This window comes from Euprymna scolopes, chromosome 14 (genome assembly GCF_053919585.1).
Source record: "Euprymna scolopes isolate OS-2025 chromosome 14, ASM5391958v1, whole genome shotgun sequence".
NCBI lineage: Eukaryota > Metazoa > Mollusca > Cephalopoda > Sepiida > Sepiolidae > Euprymna > Euprymna scolopes.
Genome location: NC_136495.1, coordinates 81675921 through 81699386, shown reverse-complemented (window position 1 = coordinate 81699386; position 23466 = coordinate 81675921). Strand labels below are relative to the sequence as shown.

The 23466-nt window shown below is 27.4% G+C and overlaps 1 protein-coding gene across 5 annotated transcripts in view; it reads right to left on the bottom strand.

Moving 5' to 3' along the window:
* LOC145293128 (acyl-coenzyme A synthetase ACSM3, mitochondrial-like) overlaps nt 1-23466 on the bottom strand; it is a 261013-nt gene that overhangs the window by 56327 nt on the left and 181220 nt on the right. For all 5 annotated transcript variants that reach the window (XM_080139532.1, XM_080139533.1, XM_080139536.1 and 2 more), the window contains exons 4-5: nt 7781-7899; nt 408-469 (exon numbers count right to left, since the gene is read on the bottom strand). In XM_080139532.1, the coding sequence (XP_079995658.1) occupies nt 408-469; nt 7781-7899 (181 nt within the window). The remainder of the gene's footprint in view (nt 1-407; nt 470-7780; nt 7900-23466) is intronic.

The window sequence follows — 23466 nt, the reverse complement described above, 5'->3', positions numbered from 1 at the left end:
ACATATAGAATTTTGTGTTTCTTAAAACAAGCAGCATTTAGTGTCCAATTTCTAGAATAGGATTGTTTCAACCAATGCCTTAAAAACTTTAATAGGTATTTTGCATTAAGACAGCAAAACAAAAAAGAGGTCACAAAAACAAATATATAACAGATAAATGTTACCAAAGGCAAGATAAGTTACTACCAAGACAACATTTTATGGTTTAACTTGAAAGCATTTTTTTTTTTTTTTAATAATAAAAGCAATGCTGTGTCTTAAGAGAGTTGCTTAGCCATTACATATATTTATAGCATAAGCAGAGTTGGTGAATCTTCCTAGACAAATGAAGTCTTGAACAATTGTTCAAATCTCAATCAAAGAAACCAAATTAATTTGCTGACAAAAATAACTTTGCTACAACTTACCCTGTGTCAGATTTTAATCCTACATAGATTTTGTGTTGTAATTCAGGACATTCCTCAGAAACCTTTAACAGAAATCATAAAATGATCAGAAAAATAAATTTATAAAGTCAAAAATGTCAACAACAAAAATTTAAGAGTTAATAAGAAAACATTTCAAAAACACTAAAGATTAAAGATTCATGGAAAGTATATCTATTTTATATATATATATATATATATATATATATATATATATATATATATATATATGATAATAAAATAGGCATGACAGTATAGAAAAAGAAATACTGCAGTCACACATTAATTCAAATTAGCCACGCTACCTGCCTATACCTGATGTATATTTTTTGGCTATTATCTACTGTTTTCATTAACTATTCTAAATTCCTAAAAAATGTCTGTGAAAACACATTCTTCCATACAAATCATAGTTAGCAGTGGTAGCACATTGCTTCCCCACACATTGTTATGTTCTCCTTTTTCCCCAGTTTACACTGTTACCAAATATTTCTTAGGATTCATCCATGAGTATTTCATTTTCCCAATATATTTCATTAAACGTCCTTTAATAATCAATCAATTTGCAAATAATGAATGCTTCCAGATTCTTGCATTTGATCACTTTGTTTGGTTGCTCAGATTCATTTTCAGGATTAACAGATTGATTTCTCAAAAAATTTGAGAATGCTTTTGTTAAAATCAAATATGGCATCTGTCCTGACTCTTTTCAACAAAAAACAAAATTTGAAGATATTAATGTGTAATAAAAACATTACATTCACATAAGTAATTAAACGTTAAAGTCAATACTGTTATGTAGAGTACGCACCCTGCTGAAATAGTTTAAAAATAACATGGGAGGCACCTAACAATTACCATATACAGTTACTTTTAACTTGAATAGCCACAAGTAATCGCTTCAATACAGCAGTAACCAACTCAATACAGCAGTACCCACCAGTGCTCAAAAGTGCCCGCCAATGCACCCAACTGCCCACCAATGGCCCCAAGTACCATAACATGACAGTAATAAGCTTAAAAGACCACTATCTTCCAGTTACTGCCAATAACATTCATAACCATCACTGGATAACAGTGCCCACCACTGGATGACAGTGCCCAATAATTGAAGATAGGCGATTTCATTTCAGAATAGTCCAATGGATGTCGACAATCATTGTGACTAACAATGATCGATTGTTGCAAAGGCAGCTCGTGCCCACTAAATATATCAAAATGCTTCAAAACAGTATTACATACCATTGACCATTTAACAATTCTTATCCATCTGTCAATAACTCCAGTGACAGTCAATTTCATTTTGGAGCAGTTAAATTTAGGCCAATATTGGTCATGATCATGAGTAATCGAAAGTGACCACCATGAACTGACAATGACAGTTGTAAGATCAAGCAACTGCCCAAAAAGAACACTGACCACTAGTAACCAATAGCGTCAACAATGACAGCCAGTGGATTCCACTAGTTGCCACTGCCAGACAATGCACTACAGTGAAAGTCAGATGATTTCATTTTGGTACTGCCCCCAGTGCCCGCAATTTTCTAGAGCTAACAGACTTAGCACTTGCATAAGCCACTGAAAAATTGACAAAATTACAAAAGGGATTTCAATTAAATAATAATGGAAAAAAAATACAAGAAACCTTAACTTAAATGGGGATCATCAGTTTTTTACTATGCAGCTGTTTTGGAGATTTCAAAACAGGACAGCTGTTAAATTTATGGCTCTCCAATGAAAATACCATTTCCCTAATAACAAAATGTAGAGACAATCCAGTTACTATTTCACTAATATATAAATTCTTGATGGTGAAGTTTCGATCTCGGCTTGAAGCACTTGCTAGTCTAGCTGCACTGATGAGCTGTAAACAGTGAAACAGTACTCTCTGTGAATGACACACACACACATATTAGTGTTGGAACGATTAATCAGAATAGGAAATTGGAAAAATCAGAACTTTTTGCAGTATAGGAATTGGTATTGAAAAAATTTGTGGCTATGTTCCAATCCAAAAATGATTCCTTTAATTATCTTTTTTATTTGATTTTGATTGGTTGGTTGTTTTATGGCATATCAACCCTTTTCAGGTTATTTAATGCTGAATCCGGTGATTTTGAAGAAAATATTTTTATAGAATATATTTGTTTTTTGCAAGTCAGTTTCTATTTAACCCATAGTTGGGACCCTAATAGGTACTACCACTCCGGGTCAGAGTGGACCTGGGATCAATGGCAATTAAAGGGTGGCTCCACACTCCCCAAAGCCCACAAGCTGGGGCCTCACCATCGGATATAGTTTAAGGTCATATCCAGGACCCCCATTGAGGGACTTTTACCCTCTGCAGGGGAGCAGTCGGCGTATTCTAATGCACCACCGACAGGGCCGTATTTGATTTTGGTTAAAACAACATCTTCTACTGCTAGTAGTAATAATAAAATAAATATTTATTGGCTTTAAACTACCAGTAAAACTAAAATCTATAGATAACCCCCTCCCCCAGTGCATTTTTACATTTGAGAAAATATATGTACATTTAAGATGTTAATTGGGAAAAATTAACAACTTTATAGTTAAATATTTAGACATTCATAAAGAATTGGAATCAGGAAAATTATTGGAACTGTACTATCACTAATCTATAAATATAAAAGCAAAAATGTATGTATGTATGTATGTATGTTTGTGCGTCTGCTAAAAACTTTTGACAGACAGAACAAAAATTCACAAATTTGGTCTCATATGAAAGCCCCTTCCTTCGCCCAACAAATATCGAAAAATTGGCCAAAAACGTTAATTTTTTCACCCTGAAATCAACACTTTTCTACAGGGGGGGGTCAGCAAAAACCGTCTCATGACGAGATCAGTTCTACGCATGCGTCAGACGATGTCATGACCTGATTTAGTTTAAATATTTGAAGAACTGACACAATTTCATGTGTGTCGTGTTAGCTCAGTTTGTTAGAGCGTTAGGTCATTATCTAAACGTTTTGGGGTTCGAATCGTGGTGTGAGATGTTTTTTTTTTCGATTTTTTAAATTTTAATATTGAAGCAGTGTTATTTAAGCCATTTTTCACGTAACGTTCGTTTTTCTGGGTTTTTTTTTACTTCGCTTATTCTTAGGTTTTCATTAACACCCCCAACCCCGACCGACCACACACACCCAAAAACACCCGGGTACCCACCTATTTTTTAAATTTTAATATCGAAATAGGCTTATTTAAGCCATTTTTCACGTGTTTTTTTTTGGTTTTTATTTTTCAGATTTTTTAAAGCAGTTTTAATGTTCGTTTTTCTGTTTTCTTTTTTGTTTTTGTTTTTTACATTTAACATAGTTTGTTTGCCTGACGTTATTTTTTTTTGTATTTTTTTTTCGATGTTTTGATTACCCCCCCCCCCCACCGCTTAAGTTTTAACGTTTGTTTTTTCTGTTTTCTTTTTTTACTTCACTTATTCTTAGGTTTTCATTAACCCCCCCCCCTCCTCGCTAGTATATATATATATTAGTGATGGTACGATTTCAATAATTTTCTTGTCAAGTTTTTTCTTGCTCTGACATTGGTATTTTCTATTTAAAAATTAGTAAAATGAACTTCTTAATATACTCAGCCATGAATGTATGAGCGACTTTATGAAGGCTAACTAATTTGCATATTCCTTTGAAAAACGAGCATTCATTAATTAATGATTCATTTATTATGGTTTCTTATTAAATGATTGGTTTCATATAACTATAATGCTTAATTCTATTTATGTTTGGTTTTTACATTGTGCACAATTGCATAGAATTTAGCATGAAAACATTCTAACACAAGGACATGTTTAAAAGTGATCTTGTTTGTCTGTGTGTGCAAAACGTCTCTACCAAACTCCTCTCTGAATATTTTGTCTACAGACTTAAAATTTGATATATAGGGAATTTGGACGATTTTGTTTTTAGCTTGTAGAAATAGTTACTGAGGTGTCAAAATTAAAAAAAAAAAAAACAGTTGACCTTGGTAGGAATAAGTTGAATAAAGCTGTAACTCCTGTACATGTGCAAAAACCTTTTGTACCTTAAAGTTGCTTAATTATTAACATTTCTTATCCTTCTGTCAATAGTTCAAACAGTAGTGCGGCCCTATACTGCTGACTAATGACTAAGGTTGGAGCGCTATTGACTAAATACGAAATCTGCATGAATTAAACTATAATATTTATGCGTATTTTACAACTGGGCAACGCCGGGCAGCCTGCTAGTATATATATGAGTAAATAAATAGAAGTAAGTATAAGTATATTAATACTTTTAAAACATATCTATATATTCATATATATATAGAGAGAGAAAGAGAGAGACAGACAGAAATGCAGAGAGAGAATTACCTTTGTTACAACTTATAGAGATGGTTGCTGTTAATATATAGATTAGACTACCTTTGACCGATTGGACCAAACACTAAGTTTTAATTCATGTGATAATTTGTTTTTATAAGTTTACGAGTAGGACCCGTTAACCGGCGTTGCTCGGTGGAAGCATGACACCCATTTCTAGTAAAAAATTAAACTATGGTTGTTGTTGGTAGCCACTGCCGTCCCTGGAAAATTGCAGACACTGCCGGCTGTGGCCAGAAAGAAATGATCTGGCTCCCACTGACGATTAGTGCTGATTTGGAGCGATAACGTGCAGGTACTGTTTGATTCTAAAAAAAAACAATTAAGGGAATGCGTAAATCAGTATGAATAAAAGAAATAATGAAAAATGGTCCATTAGAATAATAATAGAAAGTAAAAACAGTAGTTAGGGATTCTCACTGTATATTAACTCTTTAGAGAGATCGAAATCAGCGATAGTAGTCGTGGTTGTTTAAGTTTGTTGTTCAAGTCTTCCTCTTCTTTTCAAATCTTCCACCAATAGTATTAAATTAAATTCCAGTTTTATGTCACCTTTTTTTTTTTAAACTTAGAACAATCAAAAAACACTCTACTTTCTGCATAACACTGCAACAATTCCATCATAGTAATGTTTATGTATAAGAAGAAAAAAACGAAAACAAAGTGTTAACGTCTGTGCAGTATCGATAATCTGTCAGAAAATGAAAATTAAATAAAATATTCCACAGAAAGTAAAAGTGGTAAAAAAAACAAATATATAACAAATAAGTGTTTACTTAAAAACCTACCTGAATATTATTTTGGCGTTTTAACTTATTTGTAAGCGTTTATTCTGTTTTAAAATGAAAGTGTGGACATGATAAGTAGCAACTTTGAAGTTTAGGTAATCGATGAATAATATAAAATTAAATCAAATTGTCCATGCAAAAAAGCAAAACAATTATAGCTTCCTGAAAGGGTCGATAATCGCTCAAAAATTGAAAATTAAATAATGGTACCCATAAAATTCTTTTGTTGTTTTTTCAGGGCGTTTTTTTTGGGGGGGGGGATAGTGGCGTGTAGGTACTTTGGGCATATTTACATTTGCAAACTAATGGTGTGTTTACATTTTTGAGAGTGTTCTGTTCATGCAAGGAAAGAGCAATATTTGTTTGTTTACATATTATTGTTGGTCTGTCTGTGCAAGAAAAGAGTTAGCAATGTGCGGTAAAATACCAAAAATTCTCAAAGCTATTGTTATAACTAAGAGTATTAGATTGTGTCAGAATTCCAGTATTTAATTATTAGGTTTTTTAGCAGAATTGCATCATGTTTAGAAGTTGATATAATTTTATATGTTTGTGCAACTATCGATAGTTAAAAGTCGTTATGCATATATTTTTTTATTTGTACACGTATGTTGCAGTATTTATGAAACATAATGATACAGCAACAACCACAAAGAAGGAAAGAAAGGAAGAAGGATGTAGAAGATACGTGTGCGTGTGATTATCGATTGTTAAAAGAGGTTATGAATGTATTTTTTGTTTACTTATGCACAATGAGTTGTGTAAAAGAAATTGCTAGTAACATTATGATAATTGTAAGGTTACCAGTATTTAATTTTCTGTTTATGAGTGGTTATTATGTTTGTATTTGTTTTTGTTTTTTTGTTTTAGCAAAAGAAATTGCTAGTAACATTATGATAATTGTAAGGTTACCAGTATTTAATTTTCTGTTTATGAGTGGTTATTATGTTTGCATTTGTTTTTGTTTTTTTGTTTTATCAAAAGAAATTGCTAGTAACATTATGATAATTGTAAGGTTACCAGTATTTAATTTTCTGTTTATGAGTGGTTATTATGTTTGCATTTGTTTTTGTTTTTTTGTTTTAGCACTATTTCCTCCTGTAGAGAGTGACATCATATTATAAACTTTCTGAATCGTTTGTTTATGAAACTAATAACTGTAATCCAGAATATGAGAATTGTCAGGTCTCAGTCAATCAGAATGGACAACCTTTGGAAAGGGAGCCTTTATTCTTTATAAATCGAAAATTGGAAAGATTATGCTAGGTCTATGTTACTCTGAGTCAGTTATAATTGCTGTAATCACAGAATCTGTGAAAAATGTAGAATTAGTTCCAATGACAACTGGTAGCAATGGGAAGACTAAATATTTAGAGAGAAAAATAAGGATTCCTTCCTCTAAAGAGCATTTTAATATCACTACTAAATGTGTCTAAAATTGTGTTCAAAAGCTACATAAAATAGTAGCTATTAGCTGAGATGTACTGAATTTGTAAATGCCATCTGTTGTGGCAAACCTACACTACTTTGGTCCAAAGAGGAATTTCTGCAGTCATTTTGTTATATAGAGTATGAAACACCTTTAAATACTAGTATGAAGTAGTTATCTTTAATTAGCTATTGTTCATGTGGACTATCAGTGATAATACATATGTGTGTCATTATTAATCTATCAACAAATATGACACCATGTCAGAAAGAAAAAGTAGAAGGGAAATGGTTGTTTAACAATAGCATTTAGTTTATTAACAGTTTGTCAAGATTTTAGTGTGTGTGTCGTTATTCATGTATTAACAAATGTTGGTTCAAAAACTGTTCAATAGAATAGCACTAAATTTGGCATAAAGATCACTTCGTATGTCGGATATACTTAAATAAAATCTCAGGAACCCACTACAGGAGCTAGAGGAAAAAGTTATCCCTTTGCATGGCAATTTGGTTAGTTTATTTAAATGTATTGAAATGTGTCTTATCAGGCAAGAAATACAAACGACTTATCAATGATAATACACATATGTGTCGTTATTAATATATCAACAAATATTAACCATGTCGAAAAGACAGAAAGAAAACAGTTGTTTAACAGCAATAACATTTAGTTTATTAACAGTTTGTCAGGATTTTAGTGAGAACTTTCCAAAATGGAAGTAATTCAAATGGAAACATACTACCCTTCAAAACTTTCAACTTACCTGATCAATCAGATGCCTTGTAGAATTATCTGCAATAATACATTTCGCTCCAGACAGTTTAAGACGATGTTTGATATCACCTGCTCTCAATTGAGTGGTGCCTGGACTCAGTATTATACCTATATAAAAAAAGAATTAAATTAATCATTCACAACTGGGAGTATTCTGTATATCTCTACAAAGCTACCATTTGCCTATGCATAGAGTACTGTTGCCACATTTGGGCTGGTACATCTACCACTAGTCTCTCCCTCTTAGACAGGGTTCAAAAAAGAGTCTCAAATCTAACAAGTCCCGCACAATCAACCAAGTTCCAAACTCTGTCCCATCACCACAATATTGCATTTCTGTGCCTGTTTTATAAGTATTTTAATGGAATATGCTCCGATTAACTCATCACACTTGTACCTCCTTGGCGTATATGCCCCTGACAAACCTGTTTAGCAACAAAATCATCCTTCCACATAAAGGTCCCTAAATGCTTGAAAGCTTCTTTCCTCAGACTGCTAGACTTTGGAATTCCCTCTCTGCTTCCTGCTTCGCTGACTGTACAACCATTCAGAAGTTCATCTTACATAGTCCCCTGCAAAAATAGTGCCAAATAGTAGTCCCTTATGTCCAAGTAGTAATATTTGTTTGGGGTGAACAAGAGTAAAAAATGTTTTATTTGTTATTTATTTTGTTCTATATTTCTTGGCAGAATTTAGAGTAATGGAAAAGTTTGTTAACCTTTGTTATTGCCTCGTTCATCACAAATATCAATTACAGAATTGTACAAAGCATGAAATAAAATGATCAAGAAAAGTCGTTGGGCAAAAATGATAAGTAAATGTAGTTCTTACCACAACTGATATGAAGTAGGCTCATCTAAAAACAATATGGATGAAGACTTGTCAATTATTTGAATATTGGTGGCTTTGTTATTAATACTTCAAGAAATGATTTGCGTACTAGTAAACACCACTGAGGATAAAAGCATGTGTTAAAATAAAGTGAGAACAATTATATGATAGTGAATTGTGAAAGAGAGGAAAAATGATTTTGTTTGATTTAGTTTACAGCATATTAACTCATTCTACTTCAGTCAAAGTATTAAATGATTTTATCCAAGGAAATGGCAGAAACACTAGAGGATGACCTCCAATCCGTAGTGGAATGGGGACAAAAATGGTTGGTCACATTCAATGCTGCTAAGACTAAGCTTGTTTCCTTCAATAACTACAAGAAACCTTCTCTACCACCAATAGCAATGGCCAAGAACACATTGCCTGAAAGTACTTCTTTTAAACTCCTCGGCCTAACTTTTACAAGGAATATGAACTGGAATAGATACATTGAGAGCATTGCCAAGGCTGCTGCAAGGAAGGTTGGCTCCCTCTACCGTGCTAGAAAACTACTTACGCCTGACAGTATCCTATACCTCTATAAGGCATCCATTCGCCCATGTATGGAGTACTGTTGTCACATCTGGGCTGGTGCATCTGCTGCTTGTCTCTCGCTCCTGGACAGGGTTCAAAAGAGAGTCGCCAACCTGATAGGTCCAGAACTGTCATCTAGGCTTCAGCCTCTGTCCCATCGACGAGATGTTGCATCCCTCTGCCTGTTCTACAAATACTTTAGTGGTGAATGCTCTGATGAACTGCAAACACTTGTACCTCCCCGACGTAACTACCCCCGACAAACCCGACAAGCTACTAAGTCTCACCCTTTACAGTAGAGATCCCTAGGTGCAAGAAAGCCTTTTACTCCAATAGTTTCTTCCCCAGAACTGCGGGTCTTTGGAACTCCCTTCCAGGATTCTGCTTTCCCAACTGCAATGATATGCAGAAGTTCAAGTGTAATGTTATCAAACATCTTTCTACTCTTCTCCCTTCATAATGAACCTGCTAATTAAGTCCCTAATAGTAGCCCCCTGCTTCAAAGTGGCACTGTGCCTTGTTTGGGGTGAAAATTGAATAAAAAAAAAACAAAAAAAAATTTGATTTAGTTTATAGCATATTAGCTCATTCTACTTCAGTCAAAGTATTACATGATTTTATTTGATTTAGTTTATAGCATATTAACTCATTCTACTTCAGTCAAAGTATTAAGTGATTTTATTTGATTTAGTTTATAGCATATTAACTCATTCTACTTCAGTCAAAGTATTAAATGATTTTATTTGATTTAGTTTATAGCATATTAACTCATTCTACTTCAGTCAAAGTATTAAATGATTTTATTTGATTAAAGTTTATAGCATATTAACTCATTCTAATTCAGTCAAAGTATTAAATGATTTCATTTGATTTAGTTTATAGCATATTAACCCATTCTACTTAAGTCAAAGTATTACATGATTTTATTTGATTTAGTTTACAGCATATTAACTCATTCTACTTCAGTCAAAGTATTAAATGATTTTATTTGATTTAGTTTATAGCATATTAACTCATTCTACTTGAGTCAAAGTATTAAGTGATTTTATTTTATTTAGTTTATAGCATACTAACTCATTCTACTTCAGTCAAAGTATTAAGTGATTTTACTTGATTTAGTTTATAGCATATTAACTCATTCTACTTCAATCAAAGTATTAAATGATTTTATTTGATTTAGTTTATAACATATTAACTCATTCTACTTCAGTCAAAGTATTAAATAATTTTGTTTGATTTAGTTTATAACATATTAACTCATTCTACTTCAGTCAAAGTATTAAATGATTTTATTTGATTTAGTTTACAGCATATTAACTCATTCTACTTCAATCAAAGTATTAAATGATTTTATTTGATTTAGTTTACAGCATATTAACTCATTCTACTTCAATCAAAGTATCAAATGATTTTATTTGATTTAGTTTATAGCATATTAACTCATTCTACTTCAGTCAAAGTATCAAATGATTTTATTTGATTTAGTTTACAGCATATTCTCATTCTACTTCAGTCAAAGTATTAAATGATTTCGTTTGATTTAGTTTACAGCATATTAACTCATTCTACTTCAGTCAAAGTATTAAGTGATTTTATTTGATTTAGTTTATAGCATATTAACTCATTCTACTTCAGTCAAATTATTAAATGATTTTATTTGATTTAGTTTATAGCATATTAACTCATTCTACTTCAGTCAAAGTATTAAATGATTTTATTTGATTTAGTTTATAGCATATTCACCCATTCTACTTCAGTCAAAGTATTAAATGATTTTATTTGATTTAGTTTATAGCATATTAACTCATTCTACTTCAGTCAAAGTATTAAGTGATTTTCTTTGATTTAGTTTATAGCATATTCACCCATTCTACTTCAGTCAAAGTATTAAATGATTTTATTTGATTTAGTTTATAGCATATTCACCCATTCTACTTCAGTCAAAGTATTAAATGATTTTATTTGATTTAGTTTATAGCATATTAACTCATTCTACTTCAGTCAAAGTATTAAATGATTTTATTTGATTTAGTTTATAGCATATTCACCCATTCTACTTCAGTCAAAGTATTAAATGATTTTATTTGATTTAGTTTATCGCATATTAACTCATTCTACTTCAGTCAAAGTATTAAGTGATTTTACTTGATTTAGTTTATAGCATATTAACTCATTCTACTTCAGTCCTAAGTATTAAATGATTTTATTTGATTTAGTTTACAGCATATTAACTCATTCTACTTCAGTCAAAGTATTAAATGATTTTATTTGATTTAGTTTACAGCATATTAACTCATTCTACTTCAGTCAAAGTATTAAGTGATTTTACTTGATTTAGTTTATAGCATATTAACTCATTCTACTTCAGTCAAAGTATTAAATAATTTCGTTTGATTTAGTTTACAGCATATTAACTCATTCTACTTCAGTCAAAGTATTAAGTGATTTTATTTGATTTAGTTTATCGCATATTAACTCATTCTACTTCAGTCAAAGTATTAAATGATTTTATTTGATTTAGTTTATAGCATATTAACTCATTCTACTTCAGTCAAAGTATTATATAATTTCGTTTGATTTAGTTTACAGCATATAAACTCATTCTACTTCAGTCAAAGTATTAAATGATTTTATTTGATTAAAGTTTATAGCATATTAACTCATTCTAATTCAGTCAAAGTATTAAATGATTTCATTTGATTTAGTTTATAGCATATTAACCCATTCTACTTAAGTCAAAGTATTACATGATTTTATTTGATTTAGTTTACAGCATATTAACTCATTCTACTTCAGTCAAAGTATTAAATGATTTTATTTGATTTAGTTTATAGCATATTAACTCATTCTACTTGAGTCAAAGTATTAAGTGATTTTATTTTATTTAGTTTATAGCATACTAACTCATTCTACTTCAGTCAAAGTATTAAGTGATTTTACTTGATTTAGTTTATAGCATATTAACTCATTCTACTTCAATCAAAGTATTAAATGATTTTATTTGATTTAGTTTATAACATATTAACTCATTCTACTTCAGTCAAAGTATTAAATAATTTTGTTTGATTTAGTTTATAACATATTAACTCATTCTACTTCAGTCAAAGTATTAAATGATTTTATTTGATTTAGTTTATAGCATATTAACTCATTCTACTTCACTCAAAGTATCAAATGATTTTATTTGATTTAGTTTACAGCATATTCTCATTCTACTTCAGACAAAGTATTAAATGATTTTATTTGATTTAGTTTATAGCATATTAACTCATTCTACTTCAGTCAAAGTATTAAATGATTTTATTTGATTTAGTTTATAGCATATTAACTCATTCTACTTCAGTCAAAGTATAAAATGATTTTATTTGATTTAGTTTATAGCATATTAACTCATTCTACTTCAGTCAAAGTATTAAATGATTTTATTTGATTTAGTTTATAGCATATTAACTCATTCTACTTCAGTCAAAGTATTAAATGATTTTATTTGATTTAGTTTATAGCATATTAACTCATTCTACTTCAGTCAAAGTATTAAATGATTTTATTTGATTTAGTTTATCGCATATTAACTCATTCTACTTCAGTCAAAGTATTAAATGATTTTATTTGATTTAGTTTACAGCATATTAACTCATTCTACTTCAGTCAAAGTATTAAATAATTTTGTTTGATTTAGTTTATAGCATTCTACTTCATTCTACTTCATTCTACTTCATTCTACTTCATTCTACTTCATTCTACTTCAGTCAAAGTATTAAATGATTTTATTTGATTTAGTTTACAGCATATTAACTCATTCTACTTCAGTCAAAGTATTAAATGATTTCGTTTGATTTAGTTTACAGCATATTAACTCATTCTCCTTCAGTCAAAGTATTAAGTGATTTTATTTGATTTAGTTTATAGCATATTAACTCATTCTACTTCACTCAAAGTATTAAATGATTTTATTTCATTTAGTTTACAGCATATTAACTCATTCTACTTCAGTCAAAGTATTAAGTTATTTTACTTGATTTAGTTTATAGCATATTAACTCATTCTACTTCAGTCAAAGTATTAAATGATTTTATTTGATTTAGTTTATAGCATATTAACTCATTCTACTTCAGTCAAAGTATTAAATGATTTTATTTGATTTAGTTTACAGCATATTAACTCATTCTACTTCAGTCAAAGTATTAAATGATTTCGTTTGATTTAGTTTACAGCATATTAACTCATTCTACTTCAGTCAAAGTATTAAGTGATTTTATTTGATTTAGTTTATAGCATATTAACTCATTCTACTTCAGTCAAAGTATTAAATGATTTTATTTGATTTAGTTTACAGCATATTAACTCATTCTACTTCAGTCAAAGTATTAAATGATTTTATTTGATTTAGTTTATAGCATATTCACCCATTCTACTTCAGTCAAAGTATTATATAATTTCGTTTGATTTAGTTTACAGCATATAAACTCATTCTACTTCAGTCAAAGTATTAAATGATTTTATTTGATTTAGTTTACAGCATATTAACTCATTCTACTTCAGTCAAAGTATTAAATGATTTTATTTGATTTAGTTTACAGCATATTAACTCATTCTACTTCAGTCAAAGTATTAAATAATTTCGTTTGATTTAGTTTACAGCATATTAACTCATTCTACTTCAGTCAAAGTATTAAATGATTTTATTTGATTTAGTTTACAGCATATTAACTCATTCTACTTCAGTCAAAGTATTAAGTGATTTTATTTGATTTAGTTTATAGCATATTAACTCATTCTACTTCAGTCAAAGTATTAAGTGATTTTACTTGATTTAGTTTATCGCATATTAACTCATTCTACTTCAGTCAAAGTATTAAATGATTTTATTTGATTTAGTTTACAGCATATTAACTCATTCTACTTCAGTCAAAGTATTAAGTGATTTTACTTGATTTAGTTTATCGCATATTAACTCATTCTACTTCAGTCAAAGTATTAAATGATTTTATTTGATTTAGTTTATAGCATATTAACTCATTCTACTTCACTCAAAGTATCAAATGATTTTATTTGATTTAGTTTACAGCATATTCTCATTCTACTTCAGACAAAGTATTAAATGATTTTATTTGATTTAGTTTATAGCATATTAACTCATTCTACTTCAGTCAAAGTATTAAATAATTTTGTTTGATTTAGTTTATAACATATTAACTCATTCTACTTCAGTCAAAGTATTAAATGATTTTATTTGATTTAGTTTACAGCATATTAACTCATTCTACTTCAATCAAAGTATTAAATGATTTTATTTGATTTAGTTTACAGCATATTAACTCATTCTACTTCAATCAAAGTATTAAATGATTTTATTTGATTTAGTTTATAGCATATTAACTCATTCTACTTAAGTCAAAGTATTAAATGATTTTATTTGATTTAGTTTACAGCATATTAACTCATTCTACTTCAGTCAAAGTATTAAATGATTTTATTTGATTTAGTTTATAGCATATTAACTCATTCTACTTCAGTCAAAGTATTAAATGATTTTATTTGATTTAGTTTATAGCATATTAACTCATTCTACTTCAGTCAAAGTATTAAATGATTTTATTTGATTTAGTTTACAGCATATTAACTCATTCTACTTCAGTCAAAGTATTAAATAATTTTGTTTGATTTAGTTTATAGCATATTAACTCATTCTACTTCAGTCAAAGTATCAAATGATTTTATTTGATTTAGTTTACAGCATATTCTCATTCTACTTCAGTCAAAGTATTAAATGATTTCGTTTGATTTAGTTTACAGCATATTAACTCATTCTACTTCAGTCAAAGTATTAAGTGATTTTATTTGATTTAGTTTATAGCATATTAACTCATTCTACTTCAGTCAAATTATTAAATGATTTTATTTGATTTAGTTTATAGCATATTAACTCATTCTACTTCAGTCAAAGTATTAAATGATTTTATTTGATTTAGTTTATAGCATATTCACCCATTCTACTTCAGTCAAAGTATTAAATGATTTTATTTGATTTAGTTTATAGCATATTAACTCATTCTACTTCAGTCAAAGTATTAAGTGATTTTATTTGATTTAGTTTATAGCATATTCACCCATTCTACTTCAGTCAAAGTATTAAATGATTTTATTTGATTTAGTTTATAGCATATTCACCCATTCTACTTCAGTCAAAGTATTAAATGATTTTATTTGATTTAGTTTATAGCATATTAACTCATTCTACTTCAGTCAAAGTATTAAATGATTTTATTTGATTTAGTTTATAGCATATTCACCCATTCTACTTCAGTCAAAGTATTAAATGATTTTATTTGATTTAGTTTATCGCATATTAACTCATTCTACTTCAGTCAAAGTATTAAGTGATTTTACTTGATTTAGTTTATAGCATATTAACTCATTCTACTTCAGTCCTAAGTATTAAATGATTTTATTTGATTTAGTTTACAGCATATTAACTCATTCTACTTCAGTCAAAGTATTAAATGATTTTATTTGATTTAGTTTACAGCATATTAACTCATTCTACTTCAGTCAAAGTATTAAGTGATTTTACTTGATTTAGTTTATAGCATATTAACTCATTCTACTTCAGTCAAAGTATTAAATAATTTCGTTTGATTTAGTTTACAGCATATTAACTCATTCTACTTCAGTCAAAGTATTAAGTGATTTTATTTGATTTAGTTTATCGCATATTAACTCATTCTACTTCAGTCAAAGTATTAAATGATTTTATTTGATTTAGTTTATAGCATATTAACTCATTCTACTTCAGTCAAAGTATTATATAATTTCGTTTGATTTAGTTTACAGCATATAAACTCATTCTACTTCAGTCAAAGTATTAAATGATTTTATTTGATTTAGTTTACAGCATATTAACTCATTCTACTTCAGTCAAAGTATTAAATGATTTTATTTGATTTAGTTTACAGCATATTAACTCATTCTACTTCAGTCAAAGTATTAAATAATTTCGTTTGATTTAGTTTACAGCATATTAACTCATTCTACTTCAGTCAAAGTATTAAATGATTTTATTTGATTTAGTTTACAGCATATTAACTCATTCTACTTCAGTCAAAGTATTAAGTGATTTTATTTGATTTAGTTTATAGCATATTAACTCATTCTACTTCAGTCAAAGTATTAAGTGATTTTACTTGATTTAGTTTATCGCATATTAACTCATTCTACTTCAGTCAAAGTATTAAATGATTTTATTTGATTTAGTTTACAGCATATTAACTCATTCTACTTCAGTCAAAGTATTAAGTGATTTTACTTGATTTAGTTTATCGCATATTAACTCATTCTACTTCAGTCAAAGTATTAAATGATTTTATTTGATTTAGTTTATAGCATATTAACTCATTCTACTTCACTCAAAGTATCAAATGATTTTATTTGATTTAGTTTACAGCATATTCTCATTCTACTTCAGACAAAGTATTAAATGATTTTATTTGATTTAGTTTATAGCATATTAACTCATTCTACTTCAGTCAAAGTATTAAATGATTTTATTTGATTTAGTTTATAGCATATTAACTCATTCTACTTCAGTCAAAGTATAAAATGATTTTATTTGATTTAGTTTATAGCATATTAACTCATTCTACTTCAGTCAAAGTATTAAATGATTTTATTTGATTTAGTTTATAGCATATTAACTCATTCTACTTCAGTCAAAGTATTAAATGATTTTATTTGATTTAGTTTATAGCATATTAACTCATTCTACTTCAGTCAAAGTATTAAATGATTTTATTTGATTTAGTTTATCGCATATTAACTCATTCTACTTCAGTCAAAGTATTAAATGATTTTATTTGATTTAGTTTACAGCATATTAACTCATTCTACTTCAGTCAAAGTATTAAATAATTTTGTTTGATTTAGTTTATAGCATATTAACTCATTCTACTTCAGTCAAAGTATCAAATGATTTTATTTGATTTAGTTTACAGCATATTAACTCATTCTACTTCAGTCAAAGTATTAAGTTATTTTACTTGATTTAGTTTATAGCATATTAACTCATTCTACTTCAGTCAAAGTATTAAATGATTTTATTTGATTTAGTTTATAGCATATTAACTCATTCTACTTCAGTCAAAGTATTAAATGATTTTATTTGATTTAGTTTACAGCATATTAACTCATTCTACTTCAGTCAAAGTATTAAATGATTTCGTTTGATTTAGTTTACAGCATATTAACTCATTCTCCTTCAGTCAAAGTATTAAGTGATTTTATTTGATTTAGTTTATAGCATATTAACTCATTCTACTTCACTCAAAGTATTAAATGATTTTATTTGATTTAGTTTACAGCATATTAACTCATTCTACTTCAGTCAAAGTATTAAGTTATTTTACTTGATTTAGTTTATAGCATATTAACTCATTCTACTTCAGTCAAAGTATTAAATGATTTTATTTGATTTAGTTTATAGCATATTAACTCATTCTACTTCAGTCAAAGTATTAAATGATTTTATTTGATTTAGTTTACAGCATATTAACTCATTCTACTTCAGTCAAAGTATTAAATGATTTCGTTTGATTTAGTTTACAGCATATTAACTCATTCTACTTCAGTCAAAGTATTAAGTGATTTTATTTGATTTAGTTTATAGCATATTAACTCATTCTACTTCAGTCAAATTATTAAATGATTTTATTTGATTTAGTTTACAGCATATTAACTCATTCTACTTCAGTCAAAGTATTAAATGATTTTATTTGATTTAGTTTATAGCATATTCACCCATTCTACTTCAGTCAAAGTATTATATAATTTCGTTTGATTTAGTTTACAGCATATAAACTCATTCTACTTCAGTCAAAGTATTAAATGATTTTATTTGATTTAGTTTACAGCATATTAACTCATTCTACTTCAGTCAAAGTATTAAATGATTTTATTTGATTTAGTTTACAGCATATTAACTCATTCTACTTCAGTCAAAGTATTAAATAATTTCGTTTGATTTAGTTTACAGCATATTAACTCATTCTACTTCAGTCAAAGTATTAAATGATTTTATTTGATTTAGTTTACAGCATATTAACTCATTCTACTTCAGTCAAAGTATTAAGTGATTTTATTTGATTTAGTTTATAGCATATTAACTCATTCTACTTCAGTCAAAGTATTAAGTGATTTTACTTGATTTAGTTTATCGCATATTAACTCATTCTACTTCAGTCAAAGTATTAAATGATTTTATTTGATTTAGTTTACAGCATATTAACTCATTCTACTTCAGTCAAAGTATTAAGTGATTTTACTTGATTTAGTTTATCGCATATTAACTCATTCTACTTCAGTCAAAGTATTAAATGATTTTATTTGATTTAGTTTATAGCATATTAACTCATTCTACTTCACTCAAAGTATCAAATGATTTTATTTGATTTAGTTTACAGCATATTCTCATTCTACTTCAGACAAAGTATTAAATGATTTTATTTGATTTAGTTTATAGCATATTAACTCATTCTACTTCAGTCAAAGTATTAAATGATTTTATTTGATTTAGTTTATAGCATATTAACTCATTCTACTTCAGTCAAAGTATAAAATGATTTTATTTGATTTAGTTTATAGCATATTAACTCATTCTACTTCAGTCAAAGTATTAAATGATTTTATTTGATTTAGTTTATAGCATATTAACTCATTCTACTTCAGTCAAAGTATTAAGTGATTTTACTTGATTTAGTTTATCGCATATTAACTCATTCTACTTCAGTCAAAGTATTAAATGATTTTATTTGATTTAGTTTATAGCATATTAACTCATTCTACTTCACTCAAAGTATCAAATGATTTTATTTGATTTAGTTTACAGCATATTCTCATTCTACTTCAGACAAAGTATTAAATGATTTTATTTGATTTAGTTTATAGCATATTAACTCATTCTACTTCAGTCAAAGTATTAAATGATTTTATTTGATTTAGTTTATAGCATATTAACTCATTCTACTTCAGTCAAAGTATAAAATGATTTTATTTGATTTAGTTTATAGCATATTAACTCATTCTACTTCAGTCAAAGTATTAAATGATTTTATTTGATTTAGTTTATAGCATATTAACTCATTCTACTTCAGTCAAAGTATTAAATGATTTTATTTGATTTAGTTTATAGCATATTAACTCATTCTACTTCAGTCAAAGTATTAAATGATTTTATTTGATTTAGTTTATCGCATATTAACTCATTCTACTTCAGTAAAAGTATTAAATGATTTTATTTGATTTAGTTTACAGCATATTAACTCATTCTACTTCAGTCAAAGTATTAAATAATTTTGTTTGATTTAGTTTATAGCGTATTAACTCATTCTACTTCAGTCAAAGTATTAAATGATTTCGTTTGATTTAGTTTACAGCATATTAACTCATTCTCCTTCAGTCAAAGTATTAAGTGATTTTATTTGATTTAGTTTATAGCATATTAACTCATTCTACTTCAGTCAAAGTATTAAATGATTTTATTTCATTTAGTTTACAGCATATTAACTCATTCTACTTCAGTCAAAGTATTAAGTTATTTAACTTGATTTAGTTTATAGCATATTAACTCATTCTACTTCAGTCAAAGTATTAAATGATTTTATTTGATTTAGTTTATAGCATATTAACTCATTCTACTTCAGTCAAAGTATTAAATGATTTTATTTGATTTAGTTTACAGCATATTAACTCATTCTACTTCAGTCAAAGTATTAAATGATTTCGTTTGATTTAGTTTACAGCATATTAACTCATTCTACTTCAGTCAAAGTATTAAGTGATTTTATTTGATTTAGTTTATAGCATATTAACTCATTCTACTTCAGTCAAATTATTAAATGATTTTATTTGATTTAGTTTACAGCATATTAACTCATTCTACTTCAGTCAAAGTATTAAATGATTTTATTTGATTTAGTTTATAGCATATTCACCCATTCTACTTCAGTCAAAGTATTAAATGATTTTATTTGATTTAGTTTATAGCATATTCACCCATTCTACGTAAGTCAAAGTATTAAATGATTTTATTTGATTTAGTTTATAGCATATTCACCCATTCTACTTCAGTCAAAGTATTAAATGATTTTATTTGATTTAGTTTATAGCATATTCACCCATTCTACTTCAGTCAAAGTATTAAATAATTTCGTTTGATTTAGTTTACAGCATATTAACTCATTCTACTTCAGTCAAAGTATTAAATGATTTTATTTGATTTAGTTTATCGCATATTAACTCATTCTACTTCAGTCAAAGTATTAAATGATTTTATTTGATTTAGTTTACAGCATATTAACTCATTCTACTTCAGTCAAAGTATTAAATGATTTTATTTGATTTAGTTTACAGCATATTAACTCATTCTACTTCAGTCAAAGTATTAAGTGATTTTACTTGATTTAGTTTATAGCATATTAACTCATTCTACTTCAATCAAAGTATTAAATGATTTTATTTGATTTAGTTTATAACATATTAACTCATTCTACTTCAGTCAAAGTATTAAATAATTTTGTTTGATTTAGTTTATAACATATTAACTCATTCTACTTCAGTCAAAGTATTAAATGATTTTATTTGATTTAGTTTACAGCATATTAACTCATTCTACTTCAATCAAAGTATTAAATGATTTTATTTGATTTAGTTTACAGCATATTAACTCATTCTACTTCAATCAAAGTATTAAATGATTTTATTTGATTTAGTTTATAGCATATTAACTCATTCTACTTAAGTCAAAGTATTAAATGATTTTATTTGATTTAGTTTACAGCATATTAACTCATTCTACTTCAGTCAAAGTATTAAATGATTTTATTTGATTTAGTTTATAGCATATTAACTCATTCTACTTCAGTCAAAGTATTAAATGATTTTATTTGATTTAGTTTATAGCATATTAACTCATTCTACTTCAGTCAAAGTATTAAATGATTTTATTTGATTTAGTTTACAGCATATTAACTCATTCTACTTCAGTCAAAGTATTAAATAATTTTGTTTGATTTAGTTTATAGCATATTAATTCATTCTACTTCAGTCAAAGTATCAAATGATTTTATTTGATTTAGTTTACAGCATATTCTCATTCTACTTCAGTCAAAGTATTAAATGATTTCGTTTGATTTAGTTTACAGCATATTAACTCATTCTACTTCAGTCAAAGTATTAAGTGATTTTATTTGATTTAGTTTATAGCATATTAACTCATTCTACTTCAGTCAAATTATTAAATGATTTTATTTGATTTAGTTTATAGCATATTAACTCATTCTACTTCAGTCAAAGTATTAAATGATTTTATTTGATTTAGTTTATAGCATATTCACCCATTCTACTTCAGTCAAAGTATTAAATGATTTTATTTGATTTAGTTTATAGCATATTAACTCATTCTACTTCAGTCAAAGTATTAAGTGATTTTATTTGATTTAGTTTATAGCATATTCACCCATTCTACTTCAGTCAAAGTATTAAATGATTTTATTTGATTTAGTTTATAGCATATCCACCCATTCTACTTCAGTCAAAGTATTAAATGATTTTATTTGATTTAGTTTATAGCATATTAACTCATTCTACTTCAGTCAAAGTATTAAATGATTTTATTTGATTTAGTTTATAGCATATTCACCCATTCTACTTCAGTCAAAGTATTAAATGATTTTATTTGATTTAGTTTATCGCATATTAACTCATTCTACTTCAGTCAAAGTATTAAGTGATTTTACTTGATTTAGTTTATAGCATATTAACTCATTCTACTTCAGTCCTAAGTATTAAATGATTTTATTTGATTTAGTTTACAGCATATTAACTCATTCTACTTCAGTCAAAGTATTAAATGATTTTATTTGATTTAGTTTACAGCATATTAACTCATTCTACTTCAGTCAAAGTATTAAGTGATTTTACTTGATTTAGTTTATAGCATATTAACTCATTCTACTTCAGTCAAAGTATTAAATAATTTCGTTTGATTTAGTTTACAGCATATTAACTCATTCTACTTCAGTCAAAGTATTAAGTGATTTTATTTGATTTAGTTTATCGCATATTAACTCATTCTACTTCAGTCAAAGTATTAAATGATTTTATTTGATTTAGTTTATAGCATATTAACTCATTCTACTTCAGTCAAAGTATTATATAATTTCGTTTGATTTAGTTTACAGCATATAAACTCATTCTACTTCAGTCAAAGTATTAAATGATTTTATTTGATTTAGTTTACAGCATATTAACTCATTCTACTTCAGTCAAAGTATTAAATGATTTTATTTGATTTAGTTTACAGCATATTAACTCATTCTACTTCAGTCAAAGTATTAAATAATTTCGTTTGATTTAGTTTACAGCATATTAACTCATTCTACTTCAGTCAAAGTATTAAATGATTTTATTTGATTTAGTTTACAGCATATTAACTCATTCTACTTCAGTCAAAGTATTAAGTGATTTTATTTGATTTAGTTTATAGCATATTAACTCATTCTACTTCAGTCAAAGTATTAAGTGATTTTACTTGATTTAGTTTATCGCATATTAACTCATTCTACTTCAGTCAAAGTATTAAATGATTTTATTTGATTTAGTTTACAGCATATTAACTCATTCTACTTCAGTCAAAGTATTAAGTGATTTTACTTGATTTAGTTTATCGCATATTAACTCATTCTACTTCAGTCAAAGTATTAAATGATTTTATTTGATTTAGTTTATAGCATATTAACTCATTCTACTTCACTCAAAGTATCAAATGATTTTATTTGATTTAGTTTACAGCATATTCTCATTCTACTTCAGACAAAGTATTAAATGATTTTATTTGATTTAGTTTATAGCATATTAACTCATTCTACTTCAGTCAAAGTATTAAATGATTTTATTTGATTTAGTTTATAGCATATTAACTCATTCTACTTCAGTCAAAGTATAAAATGATTTTATTTGATTTAGTTTATAGCATATTAACTCATTCTACTTCAGTCAAAGTATTAAATGATTTTATTTGATTTAGTTTATAGCATATTAACTCATTCTACTTCAGTCAAAGTATTAAATGATTTTATTTGATTTAGTTTATAGCATATTAACTCATTCTACTTCAGTCAAAGTATTAAATGATTTTATTTGATTTAGTTTATCGCATATTAACTCATTCTACTTCAGTCAAAGTATTAAATGATTTTATTTGATTTAGTTTACAGC